This window comes from Lissotriton vulgaris, chromosome 2_1, assembly GCF_964263255.1.
Source record: "Lissotriton vulgaris chromosome 2_1, aLisVul1.2, whole genome shotgun sequence".
Taxonomy (NCBI): domain Eukaryota; kingdom Metazoa; phylum Chordata; class Amphibia; order Caudata; family Salamandridae; genus Lissotriton; species Lissotriton vulgaris.
In genome coordinates, this window is record NC_141687.1 from 36,852,169 (window position 1) to 36,876,637 (window position 24,469).

Consider the following 24,469-nt stretch of genomic DNA (forward strand, 5'->3'; position numbering starts at 1 on the left):
TTTTTCAGAGCCAGATGTTCAGATAACCAGAAACAGCAGGATTTGGTGGATACAAGATTCAGAAAGTGTTTTAACCTGAACATATACCGGAGACACCTTAACATCTCTAATGGGGCGGTGAACAAGGCAATCCCCGATAGGCCACCTAAGAGGTCTATAGTGTTGGCTTTCGGAGCGATTTCTGATGGCTAGTTCGTCAATGTGTCAGGCAGGGCCTGAAGATCAACAGAGGGGTGTCTGACTCCCACCCACCATCACTACTGTAGTGTAGTTCCTGTATCCCTGATGGGCTCTGCGCATTGGAATAATATACACTATAGTTTTGACATAGGACTGAGGTCAGAACGTCTCTATCGAGTACATTAAACGTAATTACTTGTGTGTGCCAGCTAGCTCAGAGGTCACTAGAAACGTTTTATTTATTTATTTATTTTCTTATATAGCGCAGGATTCGACCCCCATAGGGGAATCTCCGCGCTTGCGTATTGGTACAGATGTTAGACTGATAACTGAATAGTTCAACTACCAGCAGATTATAAGGTCGAGTATAGATGAGTTTTGAGGACCTTCCTAAAGGATTGGAAATTTGAATTAGTCTTTAGGGCAAGTGGAAGTGAGTTCCAGAAAATGGGACCTTTATAGGAAAGGGCACGCCCTCCCTGTCTTGCCCTCTTAATCCTAGGGACCTGAAGCAGTTGCTGGTTACTTGAACACAAGTAACGTCCAGGACTATAAGGGATGAACTTGTCCATTAAGTATTTAGGGCCTGTACCAAAGAGACATTTGTGTATGGTACAGCAAATTTTGTATTTAACCCGCTGCTGAACAGGCAGCCAATGAAGGCTGTCCAAAAGCGGGCGGGAGGGGGTGCTGGGCAAAACATTGAGCACCAGTCTTGCCACGGTGTTCTGGACCACTTGCAGACGATTAATTTGTTCCTCATTGGCAGAGATGAACAGGCCATTGCAGTAGTCCAATCTACTGACCACCAACATCTGGACCAGAGTCTTACGATGATAGTAAGGCAGGAATGGCAAAACACATCGGAGGAGTACGATGGTGTGGAAGCATAGAGCAGCAACTTGATTGGCATGTTCTTTAAGCACTAGTGCCTGATCCAGACGTACACCAAGATTTTTAATGGTCTGTTTTGGACTTGGCACTGGCCCAATATCTGGAGGCCACCATTCTGGGGACCACAAAAGCGGGGCCTCTCCGAATAACATCACCTCTGTTTTGCCTACATTGCATTGAAGGCAATTTGTAGCCATCCAGTTTGAAACCGCCCTCATACCATCCGCAAAAGATTTTCTTATTGCTGGAGTGAGGGACTGGAAAGGGAACAGGAGCTGGGTGTCGTCAGCGTAATTCACCGGGGTGAACTCATTCCCTCACAATGCCAGCCAAGGGTGCCACATACACATTAAATAGTGTAGGGCTTAGACATGAGCCTTGTGGCACTCCCTTGGTGAGCTTCCTAGAGATGGATTGAAGGGAGCCCAGTCTGACACCTTGTGAGCGGCCTGTGAGAAAACTCTACCCAGGACAGCGCTACACCCCCTATGCCCACCTCCCGCAGGCGGCCGAGAAGAATCTCTTGTGACACCGTGTCGAAGGCAGCGTACAAATCTAACAGCACCAGAATCATCCAGCCCCCTCCATCTAGTGCCATCCGGATCGTATGAACAAAAAGCGATTAGTTTCTGACAACCGCATAAACATCACAACTATATTTCCCTTCAAGTCGGAACAATATCTTCAGAACTGTGGAAACAATATATAACCATTTTACACAGTCAATCGTGAATGCAGGGAAATAGAGAGATGGGGGTTTCAATAAAAGGGTTTATTGGACAATCTTATTTCTCATGCAAGAGATATGAACAGCTACAATCGTAAGACAGAATGCAAAGTATAATGCGTACAGCGTAAACAGTAATATAAAATAATGCTGTAATAGCATGGTCTGTTGCTATGACATATATAAAAATACATACATAAATAACCTAGGCTAAAATACTCAACTGGTGCTTCTAAAATAATCCTACCCCAGTGTTCCTAACCTAAGTCTAGTACGGGGGAAGAAGTAGGTGCTGTTTTAGCTATAGTCTAGTTTAGTTTCGTTTTGCCAAGAATTGCCATGGGTTTCTCTAGGCTCTAATCCGCTCCATACCTTAGAATGAGAGAGGTTGGTATCTCTTTCCCAGGACTCGATTCTCTAACACCCCGCAAGGGGAGTCAGAAACACTGGAGCTGGATTCCCGGCAAGGAGGATAACGGTCTGGTCAGTGTGTCAGTTGGGGAGATGACTTCATTCGGGTTTTGCTGTGGCGAGCCACATGCAAGTAGGTAGTCGAACTGCACAGAAACCACACCGTGCTTTGCCATAGCAGGAGCAGTGGAGGGGGCAGGAGCAGTGGAGGGGGCAGGAGCAGTGGAGGGGGCAGGAGCAGTGGACGGGGAAGGAGCAGTGGACGGGGAAGGAGCAGTGGACGGGGAAGGAGCAGTGGACGGGGAAGGAGCAGTGGACGGGGAAGGAGCAGTGGACGGGGAAGGAGCAGTGGACGGGGAAGGAGCAGTGGACGCCAAACCACACGCCAAACTTCAGAAACTACTTCAGCGCATACAGAACGCCTCCGCACGACTCATCCTCGACATCCCCCGCCACAGCCACATATCCGCCCACCTGAGAAACCTACACTGGCTCCCCGTCAGTAAGAGGATCACGTTCAGGCTCCTCACCCACGCACACAAAGCGCTCCACCACAAGGGCCCCGAATACCTCAACAGCCGCCTCTTGTTCTACACTCCTACCTGCCAGCTCCACTCCGCTTGCCCTCACCACCGTCCCACAGATTTGCAGAACCACCACCGGAGGAAGATCATTCTCCTTCCTGGCGGCCATGACATGGAACTCCCTCCGCGCACCTATGACTTACCCAGGACCATCTCACCTTCAGAAAACACCTCAAGACCTGGCTGTTCGAGCAGTAGCGCCCCCCCCCCCGCAACCCCCCTCTCCCTTCAGCGCCTTGAGACCATCACGGGTGAGTAGCACGCTCTACAAATGTACTGATTGATTGATCTAGCCACACCCCTGACCACGCCCACTGATCCAATCTTTGGTTATTCCCGCCCACAGTTCCCCTACTTTTTTCCCCCACTACGACCACTGCTTCTCTGCAGGGAACATGTTCTTCACTCCTGGCACCAAATCATGCTTACATCACAGACCTGTCTGTAAGCAGCAGTAACATGCAGGCACCCGCTCCCCCCACATAAACGCTGCCTCTTGGCATGGTCCAGTGTCCCCCACTGAGAGCCTCACACCCTGCAGATGGCTGCTCTGCTCTTCAGGCGGTGCTCCTGGTCAGATGCTTCCGGGGGCCCCGGGCGTGAGCACAGGCTGAACTCGAAAACCAAGACAACTGCTACCAGGTGCCTGGATGCACTGAATAAATAAGGCGCGCCTTTTATCCACAAGGTGTGTACAGGGAGGCCTCTATTAGCTTAGGTGTGACGTTGTAGATGTTTTACAATCACCCAGGTCTCCCCACCTGCCCCCCTCTGGGCGGGGAGGGGGTGAGGGGATGTTAAACGACGAGCTGGAATCGAAGCTGAATAAACCATGATACACTTAAGGGTGACATTTTGTGTAGGATCCGATCTATGCATATAGTTTTGTTTCTTGATGAATCTATATGTTTTGTAGGAGGTGAGTGCCTTATATATATATATAGAACAAAGTCATAGTTGTATGAATGTAGTATATTTGGCCCATATGTATCAAGCAAATTCACATTCGAAAAGGCCAAAAGTCGCAGAATTTCGGCCCTTGCGAATACAAATTTGCTAAATGGTATGTATTAAGCAAATTAAGGATTGGCAACATTTGTGATTCCTAATTTTGCAATTGCATTTAAGGAATCGCAAATTTAGCGATTCCTTAAATGCAATGTATAAAGCCCAAAAAAATTGCAAAATTTCCTTAAGGAATCGCAAATTACCACCAACTTCTAGTTGGTGGTAAGTTGCGAATTCCTTGAAAAATGCCCATTTATGCATTTTTCAAAGTGCCATGTGACGCACATACATGCCCTTAGGGCATGTATGTGCGCCACATGTGCACCCATGCATATTTCAGGGGTGCAACAGGGTGTCCTTTGGACACCCCTGTACCCTTGAAATTATTCTCAATTTGCGATTAGCAAATTGCGAATCGCAAATTGAGAATAACTTCCAATTCATTCCTATGCGCCTCCTGGCCCATAGAAATGAATGGGAAAGTATTCCTTAATTGCGATTCGCAATTTGCTAATCTCAATTAAGGAATTTTAAGAAATCGCAAAAAAAATTAGATTTTGTACATACATACCTATTTGCGATTCTCAAATAGCGATTTCTTAAAAATCGCTGTTTGAGAATCGCAAATGGGTATCTTGATACATATGACCCCTTATCTTTTCCAACCAACAACCTTTGACAAAGCCAATAGTCCTGGCTTCTTGTAGGTGTAATGTTACTTGTTGTATTATATATGTGGAGATAATGACAGAAGCAGCAAAATACAGTCAAGCAGCACATTACGCTGGGCACATATTTTTAGCATAAATGTTTTCAGCCACATCCTTAATTATATCGGCCACGTCCCTTTGAGAGCCCCACAGTTTTTTCATCCCACTTAAAGCCCTGCCCCAATTGGGCTGTGCGTGATGGAAGGTCTTGAAAAGTTGGTCGTATGGGTGTCAAGGGGGATCATATTGTCAGAGCCACTGTAGCGTCACAACGAGAGATTCCCCAGCACACAGGCCCTTTACGAGGAGATACAAAGCTATACTGATCTGCGCTGCTTAACGATTTCAATCAGATCTGCAGCCATTGCAGTCTCAGACAAGCAAAGTCAGCATAGAGGGAATTTAGACAAATAGTTTTTCTCAGTCTCTTTTGATTGTACTGGGTTGCCTTCCTGAGGAACAGTGCAAAAAATGTCAGTGCATCAGTGAAAAAAAATGGATTAACCCTATACACAGTAAAGGCATTTCTTTCAGGCCTTCTCACATAACATGACAATCCTTGTATTGTAATTGCATTTATATAGTGCTTATTACCCCCAACGAGGCGTCAAAGCGCTCTTTCAGGGAAAGCTTCTCTGTAATCACTAACTCCAATCTCCCTGACACATGACATGCTAAAGGCAGAGGCGGGCGCATTGTCATTCGAAAGGGGGTCATCAGCCTTATTCGGAATGACAATGGGTCCGTCCTCAGCCTGTGCGAGCTCAGGGAGGGGCTGCTGCAGGGCCCGCCCTCAGCCTGTGCGAGCTCAGGGAGGAGGGGCTGCTGCAGGGCCCGCCCTCAGCCTGTGCGAGCTCAGGGAGGAGGGGCTGCTGCAGGGCCCGCCCTCAGCCTGTGCGAGCTCAGGAAGGAGGGGCTGCTGCAGGGCCCGGCCTCAGCCTGTGCGAGCTCAGGAAGGAGGGGCTGCTGCAGGGCCCGGCCTCAGCCTGTGCGAGCTCAGGGAGGGGCTGCTGCAGGGCCCGCCCTCAGCCTGTGCGAGCTCAGGGAGGAGGGGCTGCTGCAGGGCCCGCCCTCAGCCTGTGCAAGCTCAGGGAGGGGCTGCTGCAGGGCCCGCCCTCAGCCTGTGCGAGCTCAGGGAGGAGGGGCTGCTGCAGGGCCCACCTTCAGCCTGTGCGAGCTCAGGGAGAAGCTGCTGCTGCCTCTGGAGTTTAACAGAAGTGCGAGCAGCCCCTGAAAGCTGAAAGGAAAAAAGTTAGTTTTTATTATGTAGAACTATTCTTGCCGTCCCGGGATGCGTTTTTTAAAGTAAGAAGTAGGGGAACGGACTGGAATAATTTCTAGAAGTAGGGGCACGCCGTGCCCTTCCGTCCCCGCCCACTTCTACCACTGAACTAGCTGCATAGTACTGCAGCAGAACGGCCTGCATGATTTGCCGCATGTCTCCAAGTGCCACATAATTTTCGTAATACACAATTTAATGAACACTTCCCCATAAATGATTCTCTACAGCCGTATACTTCTAGTGGCCTTCATCTCATCTAATCTCTCTTGATCAGGTAGTTTATAGCTCCACATGCTAGTCTAAAGCTCCACCTGCTAGTCTACAGCTCCACCTGCTAGTGTATATCTCCGCCTCCCGGGTTACAGCTCCACCTGCCGGGTTAGAGCTCAACCTGCTAGTCTACAGCTCCACCTGCTAGTCTACAGCTCCACCTGCTAGTTTCCAACTCCACCTTCTAGTGTATATCTCCGCCTGCCGGGTTACAGCTCCGCCTGCCGGGTTACAGCTCCACCTGCCGGGTTACAGCTCCACCTGCCGTGTTACAGCTCCACCTGCCGTGTTACAGCTCCATATGCTTGGTTATGCTAGTTTACAGCTCCACCTGCCGGGTTACAGCTCCACCTGCCGTGTTACAGCTCCACCTGCCGTGTTACAGCTCCATATGCTTGGTTATGCTAGTTTACAGCTCCACCTGCCGGGTTACAGCTCCACCTGCCGGGTTACAGCTCCACCTGCCAGTTTATAGCCCCATATGCTTAGTTATGCTAGTTTACAGCTCCACCTGCCGGGTTACAGCTCCACCTGCCGGGTTACAGCTCCACCTGCCAGTTTATAGCCCCATATGCTTAGTTATGCTAGTTTACAGCTCCACCTGCCGGGTTACAGCTCCACCTGCCGGGTTACAGCTCCACCTGCCGGGTTACAGCTCCACCTGCTAGTTTACAGCTCCATATGCTGGGTTATAGCTCCACATACTAGTTTATAGCTCCATATGCTGGGTTATAGCTCCACCTGCTAGTTTACAGTTCCACCTGCTAGTTTATAGCTTCACCTGCTAGTTTATAGCTCCATATGCTGGGTTATAGCTCCATATGCTGGGTTATAGCGCCATATGCTAGTTTATAGCTCCACGTGCTGGTTTATAGCTCCACATGCTAGTGCATAGGTCCCTATGCTCGGTTATATACTATTTTATAGCTCCATATGCTCGGTTATATGCTAGTTTATAGCGCCATGTGCTAGTTTTTAGCTCCACATGCTAGTTTGTAGCCCCATATGCTTGGTTATGCTAGTTTATATCTCCATGTGCTAGTTTATAGCGCCATAAATTATATATATGGTAATCACAGAACATTTGTGTTCTGGGGCTCAATGACAATTGGTTAAAATGCGAAAGAATAAGAGTTGGAAAGCTGAGACATGATTGGTCCCTGCCACAGAGGAGCACAGACCAATGAGGTGCCAAAGAGAAGATTTTTTTAAAGCAGAATTAGTGGTTACAGAGCATAGACCAATCAGAAGGCACCATCACGTGTTCTAAAATACTACTTGAAGGATCTCCTCCTTCAGTGAAATAGAACAAACCCGGAGCCAAGCAGGACCCAAGAAAAGAGGACAAAACTGCAGTACAAGATGAGAGAGCGCCTCCAGGCCAACGCGCTTCTGTCCTTGCTGAAGGTCGTACCTGCTCACAGCAGCAGCATTCCTCTGTGGTCCCTGATGCATCTATGACCACAACAGAACAAGCGTGTCCAACGGATATATGTGAACACGCCCATACATCGGGCCACCCTACAGCTGGAACAGCCTGAGAGTATGGCACAGGGTCATTACAGAAGACCAGAACCACCTGTAAAGGTGGACAGGGGGCACAACCCATGACAGTAGGTCCGGCCGCCTTATGACAGAGCACCGAGCAATGCCCGTAGCATTGGGGGGGGTGGGGGGGGGGGGGGGGTTTGCGGGTGTCATCGAGCTCTTTGCAAGGGCTGGTTTTCTGCCGATTTTGTTACAGGGATGATTTTGCAGCTGAGCTGCAAAAACAGACCTGTAACAAAAACGGCCCCCAGGGGCCCTAAACCGGCCCCCACCCGTGTGGCGCACCGGGGGATTGCCCGGTGCCCGCTACGGCCAGTCCGGCCCTGCTTAGCAACATCTTTCCGTGTTTTCTTCGCATTGCGTGTTCTTGCTGTTGGTTTTGGAAGGAAAGATGAGCTGGCGTTAGTTGGGTGCTGAAGGCTTGCAATTGGGATGATGCTGTGGAAGGGAGCATGAAATGAATGAATGAACAGGCATTCATAGAGCGCATGGCTACCCGGAAGTGTCCCAGCGCTGTGGACCAACATGGACGGACCCTGACTAGGGGAACAGCAGGGGCTTAAGTTGTTTTCTGATGGTCTGGTGATTGGAGATCAGACGCAGATGAAGCGGCAAGGAATTCCAGAGTTTGGAGGCATTGTAGGAGAACAGTCGTACGCCACTTCTGGATCTTCTTATTCTGGGCACCTCGGCCAGACGCAGATCATCTGACCCAAGTTTTCCGTTAGCTTCATAAGGGAGGATCAGGGCTGAGTTAATGGCAGGGTCTGTTCCTGACAGTGTTTTATGGGCAATGCACAACGATTTAAATTTGATGCGTTCATGCGCGGGGAGCCAGTGACGGGAACGAATTGACGGTTTGGCGGATTGTCTGTTGGAGGTGCCAGTCAGGAGTCTGGCTACAACTGTTCTGGAATAACTGGAGTTTGGCAATTACTGAGGAGGGGGAGCCTCGGTATAATGCATTCCAAAGTCAAGCCTGGAGAGTATTAGGGGTTGTTATGTTATGTTATGTTATGGGCACTTATATCGCGCACAGCTGCTCCAGCCAGGGTGCGTCCTGGCGCTTGACAAGGTAAACACCACAACACAACTAAAAAAGCAGCAAACTAATAAAGAGCCAACAAGCTAAGGGAATAGGAAGGTCTTAATGGCCCTACGAAATGAAAGAAAATCATCCAGCGCACGGATCTTTAAAGGAAGAGAGTTCCACAAAGCCGCAGCTCGCACTCTAAATGAGCGTCCGCCCGCTCGGCTAAGCTTGAACCGGGGAACCACTGCAAGTTCCTGACCCAAAGATCGTAAAGAGCGGGCAGGAACATACGGAGACAGAAGGTTCGTAAGGATATGGGCAGAGGAACCCTTGAGGATTTTATAGGACAAGCAAAGCACCTTGAACTGAATCCTCCTGCTTAACCGGCAGCCAATGAAGTGAACGCAAAGTATTGGCCACGGAACAGAACCTGGGCAGACCTACCACTGCTCTGGCTGCCGCGTTCTGAACCCGTTGCAGACGGATGATTTCAGCCTGATTAACCCCTACCAGGAGGGAACTGGCGTAGTCAAGCCGCGAAATCACCGTCGCCTGCACCACTAGCTGCCTGCTGGGGCGTCAAAGAATTTCAAAACTGGTCTTAGACCACGCAGAATGCCAAAACAGCATGCAGCAATTCTCTTGGTGTGACAAACAAAGCTAAGGGCAGGATCTAACCACACCCCAAGATTTTTTATCTCCGTTACCGGAGTCGGGGAGGTCCCAAGTTCAGGCGGCCACCACATGTCGCCCCAGAGTTCCGCCTGTTGTATTAGTACCTTTTTTGCTGGGGAGGGGAGAAGAGGAAGAACTTTCCGGGCCATTCTGAGCAGTCCGAAACAAGAAGCTGTTGTCTTCCTGGCCTGTGTTCTGAAAGCATGCGAGCGCCTTGTAGAAATCTAAACAAGAGTTCCCTTCCTCCTTCAAGTAAGTGTAACTACCAACCGGTCTGTTTTACTACTACAGCCTTCTGGGCACTGCACCTGGTTTCTGATCTTTCTCGTATAAGCACCCGAAGTCTCGGAACACTGGAGCCAGAGCTCATGTGTGGTGCAAGCTGCATCTCTGTAAACTCCAGCTATTCCTAAACACAGCAAACAGCTGATTGGTTCCATCTCATGTGTGGCACAAGAGAGGTACATGTTGGGTAGAGAATCTATAGCAGATTCATAAGAAAGCACTTGTTTACCAAGCTAAGATTTGCAACTGTAGTAATAATAATAATATTAATCTTTATTCAGAATATAAAAATATGACCTTAAAAGAAACATCTTAAAAAATACAAACATCAGGCAAAGGAAGTCTTCATAGAGACTGCCACATACGGAAGGAAGACCAGGTATATACTGGCATTATCACCCACATGTCGCTTAATATCAAAGTGCATCCAACGAGTTTAAGTGCAGGTTTAGAATATATAAAAAACAATAAAAACTTCAGCGGGTACTGCAAAACTAGAGCAAAATAGCAAAGATTCCTCTGGGTTTCAAGCACCCCTCTAGTTCTTCACTTTAAAGCAGATCTTTGAAAGTTGGGAACACAGAAGAGTGTAAAAACATCTGATTAAAGTTTTAAAAACAACAACGAGGCAACATGTGCCTGTCTAAATATAAACCTTCTTAAACTATAGGGAAGGAAAGTCCTTGGAATAACTAGCATGGAAGAGGGTGACACGAGGAGTCAAAGTTCATACGTTGACCCCTGACCGGCAGCCAACTGTACTGATAGGGAGTGACAACAAGTGTTGCACAAAGAGCAGACGTGCAAGGTACCTACTGGTTGGATAGGGGTGCCCCCGGGCCTCGCTTCCCCAGCTTCTGCAGGCTGCTGGCAGAGGACAATATTTGTGAGTTGATCTCTGGAGAGGTCAAGGGTTGAAAGATCCGGCCTGCTGAAGAAGAAGGATGTTAATGACCCTGTCAATGGAGGCGAGGCTCTCAGCTTCCTCCCTGCTCACCCTTCCAGGACTTTAAAAAACTCAACTCCCACCGGCTTCTCTCCCATGCGCCCTCGAGGTCTCGTCCCTCTTTCCTCATGAGTCTTCCATGCCAACCCTTGCATCTGCATCCAACACCCATCCACCTTCCCTGCCCAGCTCCTGCATACGCGTGCCCTCGAAGCCTTACTTACCATCTGCCGTTCCTGCCGACAACACTAGGTGCAAGGCTTCTCCAACATTCATCATTCTGCTTATCAAACCTACATGACCATCTGTGCTCCACTCTTGGTAAACACACGTGTCACTTCCCATCAGCCTCTACACTGCGCTCCCACACACACAGACCGTCTTCATCAAAGGATGGGCCTCTACTACTGCCACTTGCATCTCTCTTTGCTGCCTCTCCTCTCCTGCATAACATACTCCTCCTTCCCAAGACTTATGCTCTCTCGCCTCTTATTCGAGGCTTCTTCCACTCACTGTTCTATGTACTTCATTCCTCCTCACTGTTTCAAGCTTGGCTTCGCTCTAGGATTGTCCACCATCCAGTCCAACCCGTCCTCTGAGAGGTAACATGGATGACATCAAACCTTTCCATATATCCGGTCCCTTCCTCGCCCTGCTCATGTATGCTGCAGATATGGACTTGGAGCCCTCCACCGTCCTGGAGGTACTCACCCCTCTCCACAGACTTGCCGCACCGCTCCGCGTTGCACTCCACCGCTGCCGGATGCATGTTCTCCTGGTTGTTGGACAGGATCTTTGTCCAGAAGCTCGCGGGCAGCGATAGTAGGCGAGAGAGGACCTAAGGGGAAAGAACACGTGACACACAGCACTCTACGCACAGAGGACTCAACAGAACATGTGACCGACCACAGGGACTGCGCTTTTCATAGTATCAGTGAAGTAAACTAACTCTAGCCTTTCTGAAGTCACCAGACAGGCTCAACGTGATCTCTGGATATTCAGACCAGGCCACAAAACACCCTCAGAGGAGGTGGTTTAGTGGCATTAAATAGCATCATGTCACATGTGACACATTCGCTCACCCCATTCCAGAGAAGGCCCGCTAGACTTCCGCTATTTACCCTGAACGCCATCTTTCTGTGGCCCACCACCATCAACCACTTCCCTGGTAGGGCCGAGCTCATGATCACAAACCCTTCGGATTCCATGCAATACCCCATCTGAGACGTGAACCACCTACCAACCACTCCCCTCCAGGCATTCGCCTTAAGGAAACCTAGCACGCCATGAAGGAAGCCACCACTTTCACAGCTTCCATTCTCACACTCTGACTTCAGCTGCAGCAGGGTCCAGGCACCCACCTACCCTGTCTCTCCCAACATCAACCAATAAGAAGCTGCAGGAAACTCCCTCTGACATCAAGCGGATGGCAGGGAGGTCTCTGAAATCCAGAACTTTGGGTCTGGTGACTAATAGGATAAGTATGGGCGGAAAATCCGTTCCGCTCGCGGATTTTGCGGATTTTCGGGAAATTCGCAATCCGCGAGATTCGCGAATCTCCCGCAAAATCCGCAAATCCGCGAGCAGCGGATTTTGCTCGCACTGCTCGCACTGTTCGCGTGAGTTCGCGGCTTCCCAGTACAACTTCGCGCCCCGCGAATAAGTGCTAAATTGCAGAAATACGATCTTAGCAAAACTGAAACTACTTACCAGGTTCAAAAGTTCAGGCTCATTATTAGTAGCCATTTCCTGTAGTGCTTCCTGAGGGGCCCCTCCAGAGTTCAGTTGCCAGTTGCAACTATTATGTGACCCTGCTCTGAACCTCAGAATAGTTACACATATGCCACAAAGGTCCTGAATTACAGCTAAGGGAGACAAGCAGGAGCCAGGCTGAAAGTTAAAATCCATTAATCAGCCCTAATTCATTATTGTCAGTTAGGGCAGGGCAGGTGTTGTAACTAATTTTGCAACAATGAAAGCACTTAGCAAGTGCAAAAGATCACTAATCAGGGCGCACTAAGGAAGCAGGTGCCAGCTAAAAAAATATTCTGTGACACATTAATCAGCCCCAAATTAATTCAGGTCACTTGAGGCAGGGAAGGTGTGCTTTGCTTTGCCGAAAATAATGTACACTGGACAACCAGAGGGTGTGGTGATGAAACAGAGGGTGGCATGGGTGGGCCAGAGGGTGGCATGAGTAGTCAGAGAGTGGCAGTGGTGACAGAGTGGCAGTGATGAAGAAGAGTGTCCCAAACAGGCTGGACACGTAGAAACAACAAGTTCGCAAAACTTGCGACCCGACAGGTAAGTTCGCAAATTGCGAAATTGTAAAAACCCTCGCGAACTGGCAGAAACACGGGCGAACACAAAAAAAAAAAATCCGCAAATTCGCGGGAATTCGCGGATTTTGCGGATTGCGAGTTCGCAAATCCGCAAAATTCGCGAACGCGAGATCCGCAAAATTCGCCCATGGCTATAATAGGAACATACTCTGAAAATCCCCTCCGATCTGTAGATTGAGCTGTCCCATTCCACATTCTGTGACCCCTATCCAGACCCTCTCAAGAGCCAAGAAAACATGTCCTGATAACTACAGCTTCTGTGGTTGGGATAAGCAAGCAGTCCTGGGCAGGAGTGGAGTTATTCAGGCCATGCCATGTTTTCACGCCTACTTCCCATCTCAAATAGCGATCAGCATTTACTACAGCATCAGTGGTGGGAGCTGTAGTCACTTCCCACTACTGCAAGGAGCTGTCCCCTGGTTTACCTGCCCTCTCAAGCGACATTGGCGACAGAGTACAGAATGCAGCATATAGTCTTGTTTAAGGCCTCAACATACGAGAACGTCACACGACTGCCGGAACCTTAAAGAAGGGATCTCCTTTAAGTGAGGCTCCCTGGGATAAGAGTGCCTTGACGGTTTAGCCTCATTTTACCGTGGTCGGTATATCCAACCCGATCAGTTCCTAAGACCTCAGAAGCTCACATCTACAGTCGGTGGTCTAACCTCGCTTCAAGGTGTTACCGAGAGGGGTTCGAGCGTCTGTCTTCAGACCTCAAGCAGTCATAGACCCTTCTGTTCTGCTCAGGACTGTCTTTCTTCTAGCTCTCATTAGATTGGTTCCAGGAGACCCAAAGGCGTAAATGTAGTCAGTCAGTGGTTAAAAGGATCAAATGGCGGATGCGTTCTAACCCTGCTCTGCAGGGGATCTATGATCAGGACCCATCTGGGCGAAGATGCCTAGTGAGCCCCAACCACACGCTGTGAGATTGTCAGGGGGCTGGAGGAGGCTGCCTGAAAAGTGTCTATGATGGGTGGGGGACCCCACTGTGCCCATAGCTGAGGACGCACTGACCCGAGGAACTCAAGGACATTCCAGGGGTATGCTGCAGCCTCCGAGGCCCTGCCAGCTGCCCGACCCACTTCCGCAGACTGACATGCATGTCTACCCCTATAAGCGGGCCACTCCCCCTTACCTTCCGGGTAACTTGTTGCAAGCTAAGGCAGGGTGCCTTGAGGTGTCCATGGGTGAGAACGTACGTTACTTGTTTGGGCAGCTAAATGTTACTCTGATGTCCTGGTAGTTGGGAGATTTGTTTGTTCTTACTGAGTCAAGAAACATGCATACATATTGCCATGCCCCCTCACCTTTGCGCCCTACGGCCATGGCTTAAACCCCTCACCAACTGGACGGTGACTGTAATATGGCTAGGATATTGTTCTTCACATGGAATATCCAAGGGATGGGTACAGCAAAAATGCGTCATGCAGTGCATGTATTTATGTATTTATTTATATATTTGTATCGCGCCTGAATCAGCCCCGAAGGGGTATCTCTGCGCGTAGCTTCAGGTAAGGTATTAGGAAACAGCCTGGGACATGAGACTGCGCAGATAACAGGAAAAATTATTGATCTTGTGTGAAGAGGTGTGTTTTTAATTTCTTTCTAAAGGAGAGGAGATTAGGGGTGTGTCTCAGCTGTGGAGGCAGAGAGTTCCATAACATGGGGCCTTTAAGTGAGAGGGCCCGTCCTCCCAGTCTTGCTCTCGTCACTCTGGGCACCTGCAGCAACATAGTGCTGCTGGAACGCAGGACACGTCCCGGTGAGTAAGGGACAATTATATCTCTTAGGTATTTAGGGCCAGACCCATAAATACACTTATGCATTATACAGCATACTTTAAAGTTGACACGTTGTCTCACCGGGAGCCAGTGAAGGTGAGAGAGGAGTGGGCGTGAAGGAGTTCGGGGAAAGCATTCAAGATGAGTCTAGCTGAGGTGTTTTGTACTACCTGCAGTCTGCCAAGTTGTTCTTGATTGGCAGAAATGAGGAGTCCATTGCAGTAGTCCATCCGACCGATGACCAATGCTTGTACCAACGTCTTCCTGTGGATGTCAGGCTGGAAGGGGAAAATGCGTCGTAATAGCCCAATTACTCGGAAACAAGTTCCAGCAACTTGATTGACATGATCTTTTAATATCAATGCTTGGTCTAGGCGCACTCCCAGGTTTTTGACAATCTGTTTTGGTACGGGGACAGGTCCCAGCTCAAGTGGCCACCAGTCGGGGGACCATAGCAGGGTGGCCCCTCCAAACAACATGACTTCAGTTTTGGTCACATTGCATTGGAGGAAGTTCTGGGCCATCCAATCTGCCACGGCTCTCATACCATTTTGAAAAGATTGTATAACTGTCGGTGTGAGGGTTTGGAAGGGATACAGCAACTGGGTGTCATCAGTGTAGGAGATTGGGGAGAACCCGTGAGATCTTATAATGTCCGCCAAGGGGGCCACGTACACGTTAAATAACGTGGGGCTTAAACATGAGCCCTGTGGCACTCCCTTGGTGAGCTCCCTACAGATGGATTTGTGAGAGCCCAATTTGACACCTTGTTGACGGTCCACAAGAAAGCTTTCTAGCCATGCCATGGCGGTCCCTCTTATTCCCACCTCCCTCAAGCGGCCGAGAAGAATTTTATGAGACACCGTGTCGAAGGCAGCGGACAAATCCAAAAGCACCAGAATCACTGAGCTCCCCCCGTCAAGTGACATCCTGATGTTATCAGTCACTGACAGGAGAGCTGATTCTGTGCTATGGTTTGGCCTAAAACCAGATTGAGAGTGGTCTAGGCCGCCCGCTGCCTCGATGTAATTGGACAGGTGCGCGTTGACGTGTTTCTCGGCAAGCTTATTAAGATAGGGTAGGAGGGAGATGGGCCGGAGGTTGGAAAGCTCCGTCCAGGGAAGAGCAGCATTCTTACGGATGGGGTTCACCACCGCTCTCTTCCACTCAGTTGGCACGTGTCCCTTCTTTAAGGACTGGTTGATTACGTCTTGAATGTGAGGGCCCAACAAAGTACTCAGGGGGACTAGGGTTTTGGCAGGAATAAGGTCCTCCGGAGACCCAGATTTTACGTGAGTCATTAATATTTGAAGCTCTCTGCTATTAATAGGGGGAAAGGTGGTCAGTGAGAAATTTGTGTTCTCAGTGGGGAGAACAGCATTCAGGGTGCCTTTTTCTGTTTGAGACGCTAGGATCTTACCGTAGATGGAGTCAATTTTGTTTTCAAAATATAAGGAGACTTCCTCACACAGACTTTGTGAGAAGTCATCCGGGCTTACACAGGCCATAGGCTTGACAAATGTCTCAAGAATCCTATATAGCTCTTTAGGCGAATTGCCAGCTTAATTAAGTTGTTGGGCTATGCTATTTTTACGAGCGGCTTTAACATGTTTATAGTAGTTTGTTTGTGCTACACGGTGGGCCTTCCTGTTTTCCTCGAGTGGATTTTTCTCCACCTCTTCTCTATCCTCCTACATTCTTGCTTCTCCGTTATAAGAGCCTCTGTGTACCATTTTTCCTGTTTAGCCACGGGAAATTGCCTAAATGCTTTCAGGGCAATTTTGTCAATGGCTACAGTGAGTGAATCCTGAAATGTTGTTAGACTGTGTTCCACTTCATCTGTGTCCTTGATGTCAGGTTTTTCCCAGACCTTTTGTAGTGCCTCCATTGTAGGTTTATGCCACTATCTGCGCGTTATAGGGGGTAGGGATTTCTTGCTGGAACCTTTGTTGATTTTGAGTATGTTAAACTCTAATAGAAAGTGGTCAGTCCAATCTAGTAGTGTCGGTTTATTGCAAGATATGTTGTCAAAATTTGTATATATCAGGTCAATGCAGTGTCCGCCTTCATGTGTGGGACCCTCGTTTTTTTGTGTAAGGCCTATGGTCGCCAGATCAGCAGACAGGCTCTTGGTGTCAGATAGTTCAGGCTGATCAGTATGTATGTTAAAATCCCCTAGAAGTAGGAAATCCTCTTTAGCCCGTATATGTGGGCCAAGTATTTCTAGGAGGGATAGGGAGAAACTTGGACATGTTCCTGGTGGGCGATAAATGAGTGCTCCCTTACTGGTCTTTCTGTTAGGGAAAGTGATTCTGTAGATCATAATTTCCAATTGTTTGCAGCATTTCTTATCTAGAATATCCAGTTTAAGGTGCTCTTTATCATCAGTACGCTAGGACGAGATGCACCCACATCATGCTCCTCCAAGAGACATGTCGCCAAAGGCCAGGCCCGTCGTCTCCAGATGAATTTGAGAGGGTAGTGCTATAGCACCACATTCACGCTATACCAGAGGAAAGCTTATACGGACCTTAAAGAGCACAGCAATTTTAACAGACCCTGAGGGGCGATATGTATTCGCAGAGGGACAACTGGCCACCAAGAATGTTCTACTGGGGAGCGTTGGCGCCCCAAATGTGGAGCACCAAAAGTTTGTAGCCCAACTATCATCACTCTTGACGCGATGGTCCCATCTGCCTTGGATCATCAGAGGGGACTTTGTTTTCAGGACACCCAGTTGTGTTAAAACTTAGGCTGCAGCATCAACATTATCGGCGCCATCTTGCCCCTTTTCGAGCCCATTCGTGCGTGTAAGCGGCAGCCATTTTGAGTACCATGGCCTCTCTGCCCATCGTTGATAGCCAGCGCGTCTCTCTCTCTCTCTCCTGACCTCGCAAAGCATCCCCCGCACGCTGACAGCCCCCGCTCTCACACGCCTTGGGTCATAAACCCCTCTTCAGCGCAGCTCTGCCTCGGAACCCCATCCTGTTCCCAGCGCGACACCTCCCTCCATTCCTTTCATGGTCCCGGATCCTTTGATAAAACCCCCTTTCCTTTGTGCCCATTTGTCTTACTCGTTCCCAGGCCGCCACCTGGCCCTGCGGATACGGTTTATTGCCCCCCCCCTGTACAGTAGGAAGCTTCCCCCATCAAAGGATCCACGAGTTGATCAAAGCCCCCACCCCATGAGATCCGATCAACCACATACATTCCGTGAATCGGCAGAATGTCCAGCTGCGCGATAATCATCACCTGTTGTGACCGGGGTGGGGACTTCAACTGTAAATGTGTGTGGGAACGGGCCTGAAGCGGGGATTCCGAGGATGTCTTGCCGTACATCAAAGTAGTGACAGAGATGTGTTTAACGTAATAAAACAATAAACTTGTGTATAAGAGGCCAGGCCTCAGAGATGCGGTTAGAGCACCTCGAGAAGATACCCTGTTGTCTGATTTGATGTGTTCTGCTCCGTCGGAATAAAACTTCTGTTTCCTGCCTTCCAGTCTCCAGCGCCTGCCTCTTTGTTTGGTAACTTGAGTGGGTATAGAGGCGGTTAACGCCGGGCAACTCTGAAAAAGGTCAACGGCCCTACCTTTTTCCACAATTGGCGTCCCAAACGTGGGGCCCATCAGCGACTCGTGGATCCAGTGGGAGAGGTCCCGACGACAGAGTGAACGACTGCAACGATCGGGAGAGCTCCTGTCCGATAGACCCTCGTCTGACAGCCGATCATCCGAACTTCACTGGTTCAGAACAGACCTCTCTCGAGTGATCTACGGTCCTGACTGGGAACCATCAGGAGTGCCGCGAGGATCACGAAGAATAGAGGACGATCGGGCGCTGGATTCGGAAGACAAGAAACTGTCCATGCGGTCCGGGTAAGGTCGTGTAAACACGACGAATCGCGAAATGATTGTTTGGAAAATACTAGTATTACTCTTTTGATTGATTTGTTTGGAGATTCACTGTCTGCAAACGGAGAAACAACAGGCTCTCTCTTTGCAAGCAGTGAAGGATAGGTAACGCAGACTTTTGTCCCCATTGTAATCCGTCGTGCCTATCTTTTCTCCCCCACTGATTGATTGTTTGACCCGAACTGTTGTTCGCGGATTGTTTTCTGGAGATTCTCTGTCTGCAAACAGGAAAGAACAGGTTCTCTCTTTGCAGGTAGTGAAAGGGTAGGTAACGCAGACTTTTATCCCCGTTGTAACCCGTCGTGCCTACTTATTCTCCCCATTGATTGTTTGATTGACCGAACATTGACTGTTCGATATTGGTTCTTTTGAGGTATTCACCGCCTGCAAACAACGAAGAATAGAAATATTCTGTCTAGTCTTTGCACGCAGTGATAAGATAGGTAGTGCAGACTTTTGTCCCTATTGTAATCCGTCATGCCTGTCTTCTCCCCACTGATTGGTAGCCTGTTTAGCCCGGACCGCTTATTAGAGATGAACCATCCGGCTCCACTGGAAGGCACCCCTAATAAGGACATGTTCATGAAGCATGGATTGACCGCTATAGCGTATAGCAAGCTGTGGCATAAATATACGAAAAAGGATCGAGAAAGTCAGTGGCCACTGATAGGATCCTTTGATGAGGATAAAATAAGCGCGCTAGAAACAGCCCTTGGGAAACACAAGACAACGCCCACTATGCTTGATAGTCTTGGCATGTGGCGCAAAGAAACCGAACAGCGTAAAAAGAGAAATGAGAGTAGGTTGGGAAAAGAGCTGCGAAAGGCAGCCCACCTAGCTGCTAAGAAACTAGAAGAAGAGATTAAGGAAAGAGAGGAAGCCAAACAGAAACCAGAGGTAGAAACATCAAACCAGTGTCCGGTTAGAACGCCCTCTACGCTCTATCCTGAATTGCCCTTGAAACAACGGGCCAACGATGATCTTTTGTTAGGTCCTCCGATCATCTACATGCCCCCTCCATACGCCCCTTACCAACCCTTAGCACAGCACCCGCTTCCCCAAAGCACAACCGAGAGTAGCGCCACAGCTTCGGCCCCCATGGCCTCTGTGCCGGCCGATCTCCTTGTATTAGATACTACACAAGCGACAAAGTTAGGCGACCCTGAGACCCGAAAGGCTGGTTCCGCAAGAACAAACAGATTAAGCAAGGATGAGCGAGCAGGGATTGACAAGATAGCGAGGACATTGGTAGAAAGAAAGGAAGGTGAAGAGTACATCACGGATATGTTCAACTCGTATGCAGGGAGTCACAGACGACATTTTACCGTACGACTGTGTTATCATGTCTTGAACGCATACGAGGACCGATATCGAGACAAAGGTCCCAAGAGCCTAATGACTCTGTACAGGAAGGTCGATATTGGGATGAGGGCGAGTGTGATGTGACGGACCTCCTTACGCGTACACTTGAGGTTTTGCGCCACCTCACTGAACAGGAATCGGAAGCTAAACCCACGACACCCGTAGCAACCGAACCACAAACTGAGCGATCTAACGCCATGATGCCAATAAGAGAGGCTGCCCCTTACTGGGTTCCTCCACGAGGTGAAGGAACTAACGATGACGTCAACCACAAAGATGCAAGAGGGAGGGTGGTGTACAACTGGGTCTACCAGCCATGGGATCGGCAAGATATTCTGACGTTCCGGAAATCTCTGCCTGATCTACGTAAAAACCCCACTGCCTTCTATACTGAATTAGGTACAGCCCTAGGTTCAACCATTATGACCCTGGCTGACATCGACTTGTTTTTCGGGTTATGTCTACCAGCTGATGTGTGGAAGCAAATCCGGAAAGTCGACCACCTTGAGCTGTTTGGACATACCTGGTCACAACTCGATGGCATAGATAGACAACAGGAACCTGGACAGAAACCTTTGAAATCCATTTTAGACCTCCCAGATAAAATCGTACAGAAATTGAAAACCCTGATTCCAGAAAAGAAAGTGGACTGGTCGATAGTAACGGCTTGTCGTCAGAAACCCCAGGAGGATGTATCGGACTACTTCTCCCGGTTTGAAACGGTGTTCTCCGATTACAGCGGCCAGGACATGACCACTACAACCGGACACCATCTGTTTGTCCAGAATTATGTTAAGGGTTTGTCACCAGAGGTCTCCCAGAAACTGCAGGCCAGCGAGAGTAGTTGGGCAGCCTCCAAACCTGCGGCTATCCTTCAGATGGCCCAATATTACGAACACCAGAAAAATGAAAACGATAGAGCAACAGAGAAAAAGAAGAAAGACTTGAAAGAGAGGGTGATGATTGCACAACTGCAAGGGGTGACTATAGGACGAGACCAATACAAAGGAAACTATCAGACGAATGTCCCTAAGACCGCACCTCCCAAAGACCGCACCTCGACTCCCCACATTGGACGTACGGACATTAGAGAGGACCAGTGTGCTTTCTGTAAAGGATCCGGCCATTGGAAATCCCAGTGCCCGGTTCTTTTGGAAATAATCAGAAATAGGGACCCCAAGGACGTAGCAAGCGGACCGAGAAATAGGGGACAGCAACGAGGGCCCGCAAATGACACGACTAACGATAGATCAAGCAGACCAAATACATTTGACCGACCCAGACAGAACCAGTGCCAGCAATATGACTACGACGATGCCCACGACTTCGCATAGGACTGCCAAGGGCAAGGGAGGGATCCAGTCGAGCTCTATGTTGACCAGCAAGGCCCTTATGTCACTGCTAAGGTCCTGGGTACAAAGTCTCCATTTCTGGTAGACACTGGCGCAACACGTAGTGCGTTATCTAAACGACTGATTCCAAGGGCACCCTTGTCTGGCTCACTTGAAACATCGACAGGTTTCGATGGAACGCCCTCCACTAACCCTTTGTCCGCTCCGATCCTCTTCGACTTAGAAAACAACACCACTGACACAACGTTTTTGCTTTCCTCCAATAGTCCTGACGCCATTATCGGACTTGACTTACTGAAACACTTCCGAGCGACCATTAGATGTTCCCAAGACGGAGTTCGAGTTTTCCTGTACGACAACCCCGTTCTGCTTAGACATTGCCCTTCCCGACGCATGTTTTCCATCACTGACGCTGACACATCCCTGCTTGACACTCTGCCTCCGTATCTGTGGGCCAAGACAGATTCGGACGTAGGGCGCATGATGATTGACCCAGTGCACATTACTGTCCGACCGGACGCGATACTCCCAAAACTTCCACAATATCGGATATCGCCAGAGGGCGAGAAGGCATTGGTAAAGATTATTCAGTCACTGATAGACGCAGGAGTGGTAGAGGAAATGGTTAGCAACGTTTGCAACAGCCCTATCTTGCCCATCATCAAGAAACAAGGAGAGGGAGATGAGAAAGCATACCGCTTCATCATTGACCTTCGAGAGATCAACAAAGTGGTTGTACCCCAGTACCCCGAGGTCTCAGACATCACCACTATCCTGACTTTGATTCCTTCTACTGCCACCACCTTCACTGTCATTGACCTCAAAAATGCATTTTTCTCTATCCGCATCCACCCAGACAGCCGATATTTCTTCGGCTTCACCCTAAAAGCCCGCTCATATAGGTTCTGCCGAGCACCCCAAGGCTACACGGGAAGCCCCAGCATCTACAGCCAGGCCCTCAAGAGACAACTGGATCAAGTCCAGTTACCCGATGGAGTGGTGTTAGTACAATAAGTCGATGATATCCTTTTGGCAGCTGACACCACTCCACTAGCAGTCACAGCCACCATTCAACTCCTGCACTTCCTTGCGGAAAATGGCCACAAGGTTTCCAAAAAGAAGTTGCAATTCTGCCAACCCCAGGTCACTTACTTAGGCCACCTCCTGTCCAAAGACGGAAGGAAACTCACTCCCGACCGGATCCAAACCATTCTCGACACCCCTGTCCCTAAGACTCAGAAACAGGTTCGCTCCCTACTAGGCCTCACCTCCTTCTGCCGACAGTGGTTACCAAACTTCAGTCTCATTGTAAAACCGTTACTTTCTCTGCTAGCCAAAGATGTCCCTTACCCCCTCCCTTGGACCACTGAATGCCAATCCTCCTTCACAGAATTACGAGATGCCCTTTGTTCGGCCCCTGTCCTAGGTACCCCCGATTACACAAAGCCCTTCTCCCTTTACACTCACGAAAGGGAGGGGTGCGCTTTATCTGTCCTGACCCAGTCCATTGGCCCAAAGCAACGACCGTGCGCTTACTTCTCTGCCACTCTTGACCCTGTAGCCAGAGCCTTACCTGCCTGCCTTCGAGCTGTAGCTGCCGCTGCTATCTCTATCCGACAGAGTGAGGGGATTGTACTCTCGAATTCCCTCACGGTACTAGTACCCCATGCAGTTGACACCCTCCTGAACCAGACCAAGACACTACACCTGACGAGTGCACGACTGACTGGATACGAACTGACTCTGCTTGCACCCCATATCACCCTGAAAAGATGCACCACCCTGAACCCAGCAACTCTGTTACCCCTACCAGAGAATGATCCCGATGCGCCCCCTGTACACGACTGTGTGACCCTCACGGACGAACAGACTAGAAGTAGAGTTGACCTCAGAGACACGGCTTTTCCTGACCCCGACAGAGAGCTGTGGGTGGACGGCTCTTGCATCAAACTCCCCGATGGCACCACTTCAGCTGCCTATGCAGTCACCACGGCTCGAACTGTAGTCGAGACAGCCCGCATCACGCAACGATCTGCCCAGGCAGCGGGACTGATTGCCCTGACACGAGCCTGCATCCTAGCAGCAGGAACGACAGCGAACATTTACACCGACAGGCAGTACGCCTTCGGGGTGGTTCACCATTTTGGGCTCCTTTGGAGGGAAAGGGGACCTCACACGGCACTCCCATCTTACATGGAGATCTAGTCTCCGCCTTGATCGAAGCTGTCCTTCTCCCCAAAAGACTTGCGGTCATCAAATGCCAGGCACACAAGAAGGTGACAGACATTATTGGACAGGGAAATGCACTAGCCGACCTCACTGCTTGAACGACAGCTGAAAATAGGACGACAACACGTATGTATGTGACCAGGTCACAAGCAGAAAAATGGACCGACGCTAGGGACACTATTAGAGACATTCAAATGGCTAGCACACAACACGAATTGACTGAATGGGCACGGGTGGGATTAAAAGACGACGAAGGCTGCTGGCGGACAAAAGACACAAACAAATGGTTGCTACCTGACTCATACCTGATTCCCATACGGACTATGGCACACTCCCCTGCTCACATAGGATCGGCCCCCATGATTGAACTTGTCTCCAGAGTTTGGCACAATGATAAAATCTCAGACTCCGCCAAACGTCTGGTCCAACAATGCTTGATATGCCTGCAACATAACCCCGGGAAAGGAACTGTGGTACCCCGGGGAGGGTTTGGGGTCCCAAATCACCCTTTTGAAGTCCTGCAGATGGACTACATCCAGATAGACAGATGCCAAGGCCTGAAATACGTACTTGTTGTGGTATGTGCATTTAGCAAGTGGGTGGAGGCATACCCAACCCGTGACAACACTGCTATGGCCACCGCAAAAGTACTGTTAAAAGAATTCTTCCCTCGCTACGGCCTTTGTCGAATTTTATGGAGCGACAACGGCCCCCACTTCATAGCCGAAGTCATCCAGCTCATCTTAAAGGGGCTGGGTATCAAGCAGAAGTTCCACGCAGTCTTCCACCCCCAGTCTGCTGGACTTGTCGAACGACACAATGCCACATTTAAACTAAAATTGGCCAAGATAGTGGCTACCACAGGACTGAAATGGCCAGACGCTCTCCCCCTGGCATTGCTATCGATGCATTCCACCCCCACCAAACACCACTTGACA

General features: G+C 49.4%; 1 protein-coding gene across 4 annotated transcripts in view; it reads right to left on the bottom strand.

Annotated features, from left to right (window-relative positions):
* Positions 1-24,469, bottom strand: part of LOC147729517 (rac GTPase-activating protein 1-like) — a 390,363-nt gene that overhangs the window by 32,787 nt on the left and 333,107 nt on the right. Inside the window, exons 16-17 of one of the 4 annotated variants that reach the window (XM_086954407.1) lie at positions 11,265-11,391; positions 10,424-10,538 (exon numbers count right to left, since the gene is read on the bottom strand). The exons of 1 other annotated variant lie outside the window; for it this stretch is intronic. In XM_086954407.1, coding sequence (XP_086810533.1) covers positions 10,424-10,538; positions 11,265-11,391 — 242 coding nt within the window. Of the gene's footprint in view, positions 1-10,423; positions 10,539-11,176; positions 11,392-24,469 lie in introns of all 4 variants that reach the window. 2 more of the 4 variants (XM_086954408.1, XM_086954406.1) reach the window with 2 other exon arrangements.